Source organism: Aegilops tauschii, chromosome 6, assembly GCF_002575655.3.
Source record: "Aegilops tauschii subsp. strangulata cultivar AL8/78 chromosome 6, Aet v6.0, whole genome shotgun sequence".
NCBI classification, from domain to species: Eukaryota; Viridiplantae; Streptophyta; class Magnoliopsida; order Poales; family Poaceae; genus Aegilops; species Aegilops tauschii.
The window spans coordinates 84,413,783-84,426,457 of NC_053040.3; the positions used below are offsets into that span (position 1 = coordinate 84,413,783).

At 50.7% G+C, this 12,675-nt stretch overlaps 1 protein-coding gene and 1 long non-coding RNA gene across 3 annotated transcripts; both read right to left on the reverse strand.

Moving 5' to 3' along the window:
* Window positions 1-5,351: 5,351 nt before the first annotated feature.
* On the reverse strand, window positions 5,352-6,775 carry LOC141025540 (uncharacterized). Its single transcript, XR_012187241.1, has 2 exons — window positions 5,883-6,775; window positions 5,352-5,784 (listed from the first exon to the last, which is right to left on the reverse strand). It is a non-coding gene; the product is annotated as an uncharacterized lncRNA (long non-coding RNA).
* A 487-nt stretch (window positions 6,776-7,262) lies between these two features.
* Window positions 7,263-9,314, reverse strand: LOC109735661 (7-deoxyloganetin glucosyltransferase). 2 transcript variants are annotated; one of them, XM_020294873.4, is made up of 3 exons: window positions 8,532-9,214; window positions 7,498-8,402; window positions 7,263-7,384 (listed from the first exon to the last, which is right to left on the reverse strand). In XM_020294873.4, the coding sequence occupies exons 1-3, from the start codon at window positions 9,049-9,051 to the stop codon at window positions 7,382-7,384; spliced, it is 1,428 nt and encodes a 475-aa protein (XP_020150462.1). In that variant the 5' UTR covers window positions 9,052-9,214; the 3' UTR covers window positions 7,263-7,381. The 2 variants fall into 2 exon arrangements, with proteins under 2 accessions (XP_020150462.1, XP_020150461.1); XM_020294872.4 differs by having other exon boundaries at window positions 7,263-8,402; window positions 8,532-9,314.
* Window positions 9,315-12,675: the final 3,361 nt, after the last annotated feature.

The window sequence follows — 12,675 nt, forward strand, 5'->3', positions numbered from 1 at the left end:
CCTAGGGATTCGGTTGTATGCTTCCTCCCATGTACCATACAACATCTTAAATGCGGCTTGCTTCGCCTTCCATGCCTTGCCGTATTTCACCTTGTAATGAAAGATGGCTTTCATAAGGTCAATGACATGTTGGACGCTCATTGTTGGAAGTGTGGATATTGAGTTGGAGAGCCTGTAAGCGATGAACTCGGACGTGAGTTGTTTGTGGTCTTCGGACACAATCTTGCCATCCACCCTTTTGCCTTGGCACATGTGAGTTGGCACACAACTCACTACATGCCAAGTTGGACCTCCTTTCCATGGTCTTGCACACACAATCCACGGACAACCGCCACGGCGTCTTGCCACTCCTTGTTGGACCTCCTTTCCACGAGCTCTACCACCACCACGGCCTCTTGTAAGTCTAAGTTGGACCTCCTTTTCATCTTCACATGCACATGCAACCGTGTAGCGCACATTGACGTCCGAGTTCACCACCTTGTGTGGACGATAATGCGTAACCGAGTAGTTGTCGAGCCACATCTTCAAATCCAACAAGCTGTCGAACTTAGAACCTTTAGCAATCCGGTTCTTGTCGCCTACCAAATCACGGTGAGAGTTTGGCCTAACCCCAAGAGGTACACATTGGCCACCATCTACCACGGCTTCATCCGCGAGACTAACATCCTTGAACAATGTAGTCCGATGATCCCGACCAAATACCTTCTCGAAAGCTTCGGCCTCCTTCACCGTGAACCCCTCCGCATCAACTTGTTCATCGGGACCATCGTCATCCGAGTCCGATGCATATGCACGGGAAAAAGGGATGGAATGGTCCATTGTCTCTTGCAAATGATATTTGTCGAGATCACCCACATTGTTGTCATGGAGATCAACTTCATTGTCATCGTCCGCATACTCATCATTGTCCTCTTGCAAAGATTCATCTTGGTTGTTTGTATACAGGCTCAATGTTGGCCTCACTTCTTGGGTCAAAAGAGGTTCAACAATTTCATCTCGCTTCAAGGGTGGGGGGCTACTAGCAACCAAAGGGGAGGGGTTCCGGTTCAAGTCCAAATGCAAACTTGAATCAACCTTCTTCGTTGCAAATAACTCAAGAGCCTTGTCTAGTGATTCGGCCACCGTCCCCTTGTATGCAACCCAACGTTGCTCCGAGTTGACACGCATTGTCTTCCAACGGATGTGCATTCCAAAACCAACATTATGCCTTCCCTCCAACTCAATGATATCACTAGGGTCCATCCAATTCAAATCTTTCCTAACTTGTTGCAAGAGCTCCGCATAGCTAGGACTACTATCAAACACCATGTCAAGCTCATCCGGGTCCGGTTCTTTATTGCCTTTCAAAAAGGCGTCTTTGTCCCCATGATGAACAAACACACATGTTCTTCCCATCCCTATAATCATAGAAGCCAAGTGGCTGGATAAGTCACAGTGCAGCGCCTAGCCGCTAGGCGCTGCACATTACATGTGTAGCGCCTAGCGGCTAGGCGCTGCACATTACATGTGTGGCGCCTAGCACGCCGGCGCTGCACTGCTGGGTGCGGGCCCAGGGGCTGCCACGGTGGACAGGAGTGCAACGCCGCCTCGCTAGGCGCTGCACAGTAGGGTGTGGCGCCGGCGTGGCGGGTGCTACACAAAAAGGTCAGGGAAGTGAAATAGTTTCGCACCCAGTTCATTCTGTGAAATGATTTCGTCCCGAGGTCAAAATTGTCAAATTTGCCGTCTCTCGGTGATCTGACTGCACGTCCGAACAATAGGAGAAATTAAGGCGCATTCCTGTCATACATGGACTTATCGTCCTTGAGTTGGCTATATATGTGTCCAACTTGCAATAGCAGTGACAATTAGCCAAGCACGTCATGCTCATCCGCAGATTGTGACTCGTGCGGATCACTGTGTATACAGACTGCGAGACGTGCGGATAAGCAGTGAATTTCTCCCGTGTGTTGCTATACAGGAGTATCAACCTTTCACGCGCGGGGACCAAAATTAGTGCATACGTAGTCGAGACAAGAGAACTTCGAAATCGAAAATGTGTACGAAATACAAGTGGTGACCGCTGCAGATTTTGCCGTTGCCTGGACGATACCAGCGACCGACCGACCGGCCGCACGTCGACGATAAGCACGGCCGCGGGGCGCGGTGCTGCCTTAGCTAACGCTGGCTGCCGACCGCACAAGGCACAACCACGAGGTGCACTGTTTATCTCCGACAAGTGGCCGCACGGACTGCATCTCGATCGCCTTCGCGAAGGCGACGCCAGCCTTTGTCAGTTTGTCTCGACTCCCCCTAGCCGATTCCACCACTGTGGACGGTATGCAATCTCTTTCGTCTCGATCTCTCCTTGTGTGTGCACCGTGCGGTAACAACTTGTTTTCAGCTGCCGGTGATATCCACACGGTATCTTCTTCCTCTGATTTGCTACGACGACGAGCATGTGGCGGAGGAAGGGCGTGCATGCAGTTCCGTTGGGTTGACTGAAAGCTAGTTTGAAGTCAAATCACAAACGGCGCCGACGACGTACGCCAGAAGGTGGGATTGGGCATTCGGGCTGGCTTAGCTCCATCGTTGACCATCCCACCCACCGGCAGTCTGCATGCTGCTCGTGTGAAGTCAAAGGCGAAGCGCCCGTGCCGCCATGAGCTGCATGCACGCGTGCACCCATGACCAGTGTGCTGGCTGCGATGAGCTACAGATCTCACCTAATTTGCGTCGTCGTGTACCGTTGCGTGTTGTGCAAGTGTGCACACGTGGGAGTTGATTTGAAACGTTGGAGACTGCGGGAGGATGGCTTCCGCTGTCTAAAGATGCCCGCCAATTAGCACGAATCTCACCGTCAACCACAAATGAAGCAGCTCTAGATAACTTAGCTCAGTGCAGCTTATTTAGATACAAGTTGGTCTCCAAGTAGCACTCAGCACCTCTGAAGGAGGCCTATCCAAGCCTATATCTCTACTCTTATAAAAACCCGAGTTGATGATGATGGTGTAACTGCCATCCTGCAATATAAACCATCCGATCTATATCCGACGGATAGAAAGCAAACTATGGCAATTTTGCAAAAAAGATACCCGCACCTCTCTCCACATTTGCATATAAGGCCTTCCCTCGTTCATCCTTATCTCAAGCCTCTGTACCAATCTGGCATGGTGGCCGCTGCCGGCGTCGTCCATCCCCATGCCTCCGCTCAGTCCGACCACCTACCACCACCACGCCCCACTCCTCCTCACCTTATCTCTCCTCTTTCTTGTCTCCCCCACTCCGCTCAGTCTGAGCTGTTGGGACACGGACGGCGCCATCGACGTGCTTGCGGAGGTCAGTGTCGGAGAGGATCTGCATCAGCGGTGTACGTGCTGAGTTAAGTAAACCTGCAGATGCCGTTAGTTTTTACACATAAGATTACTCCCTCATGGGTCAATCACAACAGATTTTTTGTAAAATAAATGCTTCTTGGTGTTTCGTGCAATGCACGGGCATCTTGCTAGTTATATCGATATGAATCATGGCATTTCGGTGGCTGAGGCCATTGATATGGGATGGGTTAGGTTCAAATTCAGAAGGAATTTGTCTGGAGACAAAAGTACCCTACGAGACAACTTGAAATTGAGATGTGAGGGGGTGAGGATGTATGAAGGGAAAGATCAGCCACAGTGGATGCTAACGGCGAATAAACAATTTTCTGCCAGATCATTATACCACTCCCTGATCAAAACTGAGGTGGGATTCCCACATAAATTCCTCTGGAAGATTAAAATACCAGCAAAAACTAAAATGTTCTTTTGGCTCATTGCAAGGAAGAGTGTGTTAACCAAAGACAATCTAATAAAAAAAGGGTGGCGAGGGAGGCAGGGTTGCGTGTACTGTGGACAGGATGATACCATAGATCATATGTTTCTCACTTGTTCTGCTGCTAGGCTCTCTGGAGTTTGATAAAATGTTCCTTTAATCTAAAAACAACCCCAAGTGGACTAGATGAGTGTTTGGGGGCTTGGATCAGAAGCTTCGTTAAGATAGAGAAAAAACTTGTCTTGGTTGGAATCTCTGCCTTGTTCTGGTCCATTTGGAAATGCAGAAATTATATCGTTTTTCGCGACAAGAAAACTAATGACCCTATGGCGTTGATAAAACTCACATGCAATTGGATCGTGGATTGGTCTGTTTTGCAGAGAAAAAACCCAGAATGAAGGCTACTGATGTTGGGGGCAAAGCTAATCAAATGAGTAGCAAATGATATCAACAAGACATCGCAAGGATGGAGGCCCGGGGTGTTACGTCTGGCAGGCTGAAAGCGGACTCGGTTTCTGTTCTTGTTTGGTAGCTGGTAGTTTGCTTGTTTTGCTTATCTTCGATTCGGGGCTGCGTTCCCTCTCTATCTTGGCCACCTGTGGCTTAGGAATATTAGTTGGTGTGAACTTGAAGCCCTAAGGTCCGTACACCCCTCGTAAGGGGTTAGTTGTCTAGGGAGCTGAGACCTACGCTACCTAAAGCCGTTAAAACGCGTGCGGTGGTTTCGTTAATGAAATCGGAGGGGGACCCCACTCTTTTGCTAAAAAAAAGTAGCACTCAACATTATGCATCAACGTACGGCTACCTCCCCGGAGGTTCGCGGCGCTTCATCATGCATCGTCGGAGTCTGAGCTATCCGGATCCGGATGGAAGCCAAACACTTTGAAGAAAGCAGCAACATGCGTCTCGGCCATTTTCTGCTCGTAGTCGTCGCCGTGGTTCTCAACCATGACGTAGCCATGGGTCTCAAACTCCTGGCGGACCTTCTGCTGCTGCTCCATGAGCTCCAGCTCGGCCTCGCGGAAGAAGTCGCACGATCTGTTCCAGGCGGCGCTGTCCAAGTCGCCCACGTAGTCCTCGGGGCCGAATCTACGAGACCTATCCACCTCGTAGTCCCAGGACAGGATATAGTCGATCTCCTCCTCTGGCATCACGAGGAAGATCTTCTCGGAGCCGGCATTGTCAGCCGCGTCAGCACTAGGATTCTTCTCCTCTACTGACGCGACCACCACCGCCGCATTAGAAGACTTCGCTCCAGCCGAACAGCCGGCCGATGCCTCCCCCGTTTTGCTGCTAGTGGTGGGCAGCTTACTGGATTGGACAACACCTTCTTCATCGGGAGATCCATTGCCAAAAACACATATTGTCAATAAAATCTAATGAAAATGATAATTTATAACTAACATGCATGAATTAATTATATGGCATCCCTGTATGCATAGAGTAATGAAAAAACATGTTATTTATGACTTGCATGCACCATTTGCTCATGTGGCATGCTTGCATGTCTAGAAAAAGTAGGTGGTGAATTGTAGGTATTTAGCAATAGAGATTAAGAATTGTCCAATTAATAAGGAAAACTGATTGAAAATCCTTATATAGACAACGCACACACTCACGATGAGGTCGCGCCCCAGACGATTCAAATACAGGCATCAGAGTGAGCCGGACAAACCTAGAGAAGAAAGCACATGGGATGTGAGGACATGTGCTCTTTTTTTTCACAAGGAAAACTTCCAATCTATTCATCAACCGTCAAGGTAGTATAAAGAACATCAAAAGTATACATCTATGTCCGTAGACCACCTAGCGATGACTACAAGCACTAGAGCAAGCCAAAGGCGCGCCGCCGTCATCACCCCTCCCTCATCGAAGCCGGGCAAATCTTGTTGTAGTAGACAGTCGGGAATTCGTCGTGCTAAGATCCCATAGGACCAACGCACCAAGATAACAATCGCCGCTGATGAAGAGATGTGTAGATCAGAAGGATCCAACCTGTAGACACATGAACACAGACGAATGAAGATCGGCTCCACGTGGATCCATCAAAGACAAACGTCGACCAAATCCCGTGAGATCCGCTAGAGACAAACCTCCACATGCCCTCCGAGGATGGTAGAAACACCACCGGGACGGGGGCTAGGCGTGAAGGACCTTATTCCATCTTCAGAGAGCCACCGCCGCCTTGCCTCTCTGAGCAGGATACATACCCTAACAAAACTAAAAAAACACATGAAAACCGAGTCCTCCCGCCGGCAAAGGCCGGGACCCACCACACTTCCATAGCCCTAAGATCATAGAAAATGAGATAGACCGGTGGCGGACCCGACAGGAGACACTAGAAACCCTAGCACTTAGGGTGCCCACGTGTACGAGAGTGAAGGCGTACACGAGGACATGTGCTCCTACTGACAATGGACAAAATAGACCAAACAGATTGTCCGGACTTCCCAATTCTACCCCGGGTTTGGTTTGCCTTTATGACCACTCGAACATCTGGACTGGTCCATGCATGTTTGATGCAGGGTGTTGGACGGCAAAACGTATCCGGACCGCACGGCCGGATGTTTAGAGGTGTTTGATGCACGCCGTTGGAGTTACCTTACGCGAAAACTCGGCGGTGCCAAACCAGTGGTTGAGGTCGGGAACATACTCGGCTTATGTTCTTTTTGGTTGGATAGCATTTTTTTTACGTTCTAAATAGAATTTCCATGAGTTGTCGCATGCTATTTCAGGTTTGACATCAGATTTATCACTGAACATCTATTTTGTACTTTCGGAAATCACTTACAAAGATTAGCATAAAAAAGGTCCCTTGCGCGGCCGAATGAGACCCGTTGTGAGACGGCAGCAGTCGGCGTTTGAGGGATGCTATCCCGCGTAAGAGCAACTTTACCAGATACACAGAATACAATAATAATAGATGTGCGAGCTTATTATGGGACTTCTATGGAAGACATGGTTCTCCATTCTTATTAACCAGCTAAATACATGTGAGTTGCTATGTGATAACATGGTAGCGTCAACTGTGTTGTGACAATGTTGGTGGCAATCAGCCCCTGCTCGGAGAAGGGTGGCGAGAAGAGAGATGTGGTCGGGTTTAAGATCTCACCGGGCCCCGGCAGACGTCCATCCATGTCACATAGATAAAAAAATTATAAAATTGCAAAATGTGACTATCACTAAAAGATAGACAATTTTCTCTAGAGCATGGTAAAATGTAAAAAGAAAAAAAATCTGAAAATCGTAACATGGCAAACTTACAAATAGTTGTTCTCCCACATTTAAAAGGCCATTATTCAAAGATTTTTTGAATGAACCCAAAAAAAAGGCATGAGAATTTGCGTCTGTACATGGTGGCAAAAATATTTGGATTAAATTTGTTAAGGTATTTTTACTACATTCATGTAGACACAAAAAATGTGGATTAAAAGTTGCCATCTGGTAGAACACAAAAAATGTACCGTATAATGTTTAGTAGTAATTGCCATCATGTTTCATCATGAAGTAAAATTTCCCATGGTCTACATCAGCACTCCATAAAAAGCTTCCCGTATGTTTAGCATTCTTGTTACTCCGCTCAGGGCCACCATCACTGTCCAAAGGAACGAATTTTCTTAACAAGCAAATAAGATACAGTAGTAGTGTTCTCTAATTACAGTGAAGATCAATGTAGAGCTAGTTTTTGGGCAGGAGCACGTCGCGGACCAGCTTGTCGAAGTTTTGGTGAGACGAACCGCCGGGCATGGCCGCGTTGACCGCGCTCTCCTTCCAGTTCTTTGCTCTCTTCCTCATGCTCTTGCCCTTCTCCCCTTCCATGATCTCCCTGATAAGTCCGGCGACGGCGTCACGCCGGACGTTGCTATCGATCTCCATGCCGACGCCCCACTCATTGCACTGATACCTGCAGTTGGTCTGCTGGTCGGCAAAGAACGGCCAGCTGATCACCGGCACGCCGCCGCACAAGCTCTCCAGCGCCGAGTTCCAGCCGCTGTGGGTCAGGAAGGCGCCCACGGCGGGGTGGTCCAGCACCTGCTGCTGCGGGCACCAGGACGCCATGAGCCCGCGCCCCGCCGTCTCGGCCAGGAACTCCTCGGGGAGCACCGCGGCGTCGCCCTTTACCAGGTCTCGGCGGACGATCCACATGAACTGCTTCCCGCTCTGCGCGAGCCCCCACGCAAACTCCACCATCTGCGCATTGGTCATGACAGTGATGCTGCCGAAGTTGACGTACACGACGGAGCCGGGCTCCTTGCCGTCCAGCCACTCAAGGCACTCGTTCTGCTCCTTCCAGAGGCTGAGGTTGATGGCCGATCGCGGCGTGGGCATCTCCTCGTGCGCCAGCAGCGGGAGCGGGCCGAGCGTGTAGACCTTGGGCAGGCCGAGCGCCTCCATGGCCTCCACCGCCTCGCCCTCCAAGTCGCCGAAGCTGTTGAGGATGACGGCCGACGCGCCGGCCGTGCGCTCCGTCTCCCTGAGGACGTAGTGCACCATGTACTCGTCCGGGTCCGTGGTGCGTATGAAGGACGGGAAGTCCCTGAGCCTCATGCTCCGCAACCCCGGCACATCGTCCACCGGCGTGTCAAGGTATCCGTTCGTCAGCTGCTCGGCGTCTGCACGCGTGTAAAAAAACAGACGTTCAGATAAGAGCTTCGATCAACAGCTGTCAATGGCCGCATCGAGCAGAAATGCTTGACGCGCGCACTATAACAACAAAACAAAAACAGCACGTACGGAAGTACCTTCGAGTGGGGCGAGGCCACGGCCGATGAGGAGGCGATAGTGGCGGTACCCGAGGTAGCTGATGGCGCTGGCGGTCCAGAGCTGGACGTAGGGGAGGCCGAGCTCGTTGGCGGCCTCCATGGAGAAGCCCATGACCACGTCCGAGACGACGCAGGTGACGGGCGGGTGGCCGGTGGCGGGGTCGTTGAGCCGGGCGAGAAGGCCGCGGAACGGCCTCAGGCAGGTCTCCGTGGTGGACTTGCAGAGCGCGGGGATGTCCTGGGTGACGTCGTTGTCGTCGGACGGCGGCAGGCCGTCGGGGATGGTGGCGAAGCGGAAGCCCGGGAGGCCGGCCACGACGGCAGCGCCGCGGGAGCGGACGAGGCGCGCGTGGTTGTACTCGGTGTTGACGAAGGTGACGTCGAAGCCCCGGGCGTGGAGCAGCTTGGCCACGTTGAGCATCGGGGTGATGTGCCCCTGCGCCGGGTACGGCAGGCACACCGCGTGCGGCTTCCCGGCGGCAGGTCCCATCGAGCCCATCTCTTCTGCAGATGACTTCTTCTTACCCTCCGTGTGCTTCGAGCTGATCAAGATCGGTCGATGGCAACAATGGCTTCCTGGCCGGCACTTGCTTGGTTTCGGTACTTGGTTGGCTGGGGATCGATGTGAATTGGCTTCCTCGGCACGGGCGGCTGTATTTATAGGCACGGCCTGCTCAGGTACTGCTGCTCCATTTTGTATCAGTATTAGCAGGCAGGAGGCTTGACAGTGAGAATCGCCATTTTGGTACGAATAACGCAAGTGATGACGTATTAGGATCGTGCTGGTTGGACGAGTATATTGTTTGTTTATTGCACCATGGCTGCTTCGAGGATGGAGACTTGTTGGTCACTTGGTCCTACTCCTACCTCCGCGGAAAGCAGCCGGCATGTGATCATGTACGGGTCAGCGTGAGGTCGGTACGCGCGCAACGGCGCCGCATGGGCAACAGCGGCAAGTTGGCAGCCGCCCCGGCGAGCCGGCATGATCTCCAGCACCGGCCATGTGCTATACGTGCGTGCTGAGATCGTCGGTAATGCGAAAACAAACATAGTGTAGACTTTTTAGAACGAAGGCTCACGAAGAGCCCGGCTATCAACCGGTCAGGAGTTACAACAAACAACCAAATTACAACGGCCAGAACGATACAATGGGGAACACTGGACTGAAACGCTGACTACAACCTTCACAGGCAGCTAATGAAAAGGAAATTAAGATTACAGCTTGCAAAGGCCGAGCACTCCACACTAGGATCATATGTAGTAGAGTAGAGCAGCAGAGCAGGACATAGCCGACTTTCGAAGATGGCCATGCTCCAGGAACACCTAGAGAAGAAGGGGAACAACATCTTCCATCTCTATCACCGAAGAGGGACCCTACCCCCTCGCCATGGCTCGTAGGCGCCGCACCGTCGGGATTTCGAGAAGCTCACCCTAGAGCTAGAAGAATGCCGCCCTCACATCGAAAGGTGGACATAGTGCGGCCACTTCGATTTGGGCTATCCCTAGCCGGCCGCTCCGCCACGGTCCATGTCCAACTAGGTGGAGATAAGTTTCATGGAAACGGACGACGAAGAGGAGGCAGCTCAATCCCTCACTTGCAGAGCCTCCCAACCACATCCAGCCTCCCTAACGGCGCCTCCAGCAAGGTCACGACGCGCAAGGCGCCGCCGCCGCCAAATCCGAGAGGATATAGGGTTTTCACACGGGCAGGGTGGGTCGGGGTGGAAGCAGGGGACCTCGGCTGCGCCCCCATGGAGGAAAGCAGCGCCCTTGGGCGTTGCCGTCGCCGGACCGGCCGGACCGGCCAAGGTTTCTCCCGGTCCCCTATCTGGCCACCAACACGCACCAACGCCGGGGCCAGAGAACAAATCACTAGCCTCCGCCGACGGCGAGAGAGAGGCAGCAGGGAGAGGGATTTCGAACCTCCAGATCTGATGAAGAAACTTCGCGCCGCGGCCGGATTCCACCAACCACCCGCCGCCCGCGCGGCCAGGCACGCTGGCCAGCACCCCTGCGAACGCCGCCCACCCCCGACGGCGCCGCCTGTCCGGTTGGGGCCGCCGCCCCAGGAACCGCAGGCCTCCGAGAGGGGATGGATCGCCGAGATCCCCGCCGCCACCTCCACCGGCGCCCGCGCAGGCTTCTCGGCGGCCGTCTCCGGTAGCGGCGAGGGGATGAAGGGAGTGGAGGGGGGTGGCGGCGGCCGCGGAACCCTAGTCACCCCCGAGTCGCCTAGGGGGCGACGCGAGGGCCGGGAGGGGGGGAGGGGGTGGTTTTCGCATGAGTTCTACATAGTGTAGACTCAGTAATGCTACACGTACAAACGAGTTACAGGGTTTTACAAAAGAGGGTTAACTTGATTGGTTAAGAGTTCGTAAACTTATGTATTGTCCGTACGTTTAGCATTTTTGGTGTAGACTCCTTATTAGCACTCTTTATGGCTTCAGTTCTGCTGGTGATCGATCACGATCAGTCGTCCACAGTGGCGGTGTGCTTGCGTACGCTCCTACTCCTAAAACTAGCTACCTCGATGGTTAGCAAATCTGTACACCTACTCCTCGACCCGTAACATTGGGCTCTTGCCATGCAGTTGCCATCAGCGTGGCCTCTGGCCTGTCCTGGGGTATGGGAACCAAAGAGAGAAGGCAAAAACTCTCGGGACATAATTCGTTTTCTTTGGACTAGTAAGCTTGCACGTGCAACGCATGTCCCAAACATTGATCTTACTAAATAGTAAGCGTTCACGTGCAACACATGTTTCATGTAATATTATAACCAGATATGAGATTCAAATGCATAGAAAATATATTTTTGATAGTACTAAACATATTATAAATCAAGTTATAATTTAAAATGAATATTGAGAAACAGTGTAATTTAACATCAGGTGCATGTAGCTAGTAAAGACACATCTAATTATCTCAGGACTTCTTATACGCTTAAACAATGCTTGTACAATTGGATGTTCTCTCTGGCTTCATTCTCGTACTGAGAATAATAGCAGTCTGTTGAGTGAATAGGCAGCTGCTAAGCAGATTTGACCATATCTTTAAAGCTTGGCTGCAATGGTCAAAAGTTCTTAAAATGAATTACGTTAGATCCAGGAATGGAAAATTGAACCAAAAATAAACAGGGAATATTATCCGACACTGGTCTAGGCAAAGCTTTCACAAACACATTAGGGTAGGAAGAAGTCCAGTGATTGAATGTTGGGACGTTGCAGAGCAAAAAAAACAGCTCAAGACAAACGGAACACATTACTTTAGGATGAATGATGCCCAAGTGCCTGATGTAATCTTATTGTCCTCATCAAGCAAATAGGTTTTCCCAACAGCTAGCAGCTACTCTGATCAAACCATTGCGGAAATAAGCCTAACCCCAAAGCTGAATCTTGAACATCCCTAAAATAGTACCTGTCATAGTTCAGCAACTTTGCGCCTTCTTGTCTGGCGACTCATGGAAGGTGGATCGGGAACGGCATGTTTGACTCCGCAATGGCATAGTCATCATGATAGAGCGGCGGAATTGCGCCGAGCGCCATGTCAGACCGGAACATATCCCCTGAAAGTAAAATAAACACTTTGCTGTTGTCTCAATGATGAAACACGTTTTCTTTTTTTCCTTTCAGTTTGGATTTTACATCGTATACGCACTGGCTTGCTCATCGAAACTTGCTATACCCAAAAATTATCTTCATTTTACTAATGAAAAAACATATTCCCTGCGATCGGAAATAAGTGTCGTGGTTTTAGTTCAAATTAGCCACTTATTTCTGATCGGAGGGAGTATTATTTTCCCACTTATACATATTTTTTCCCACTCATACATATTTTCTCTTCCAAAAATATAACGTTATCAATCCGCAAGTTCATGCAAGTGTGAAATGTTCATATTATTTTTGTAACACAATTGCCCCAAAGGTACTGAAGAGAAAATGGACCTTTACACATAGAAATGAGAAACATATACCTGTTCTGCTCAAATTTGAACACAGCACGGTCCAAAGGGAAACCCAGCTGAATCTGAACCTCCAAAGGACCAAGAACATGCTCTACGGCTCTAGTATGTAGGTTGACAATGTTGAATAACTAAGAAAATGTTTTTTTTTTGAAATGAAAGGGGT

What these genes read in the sequence shown, in the direction of transcription:
- LOC109735661 (XM_020294872.4), bottom strand. Translation starts at nt 9,051, where the DNA reads ATGGGCTCGATGGGACCTGCCGCCGGGAAGCCGCACGCGGTGTGCCTG. An exon ending in TGGCCTCGCCCCACTCGAAG is followed by an intron (nt 8,403 to 8,531) that starts GTACTTCCGTAC and finishes ACACGCGTGCAG; the next exon opens with ACGCCGAGCAGCTGACGAAC.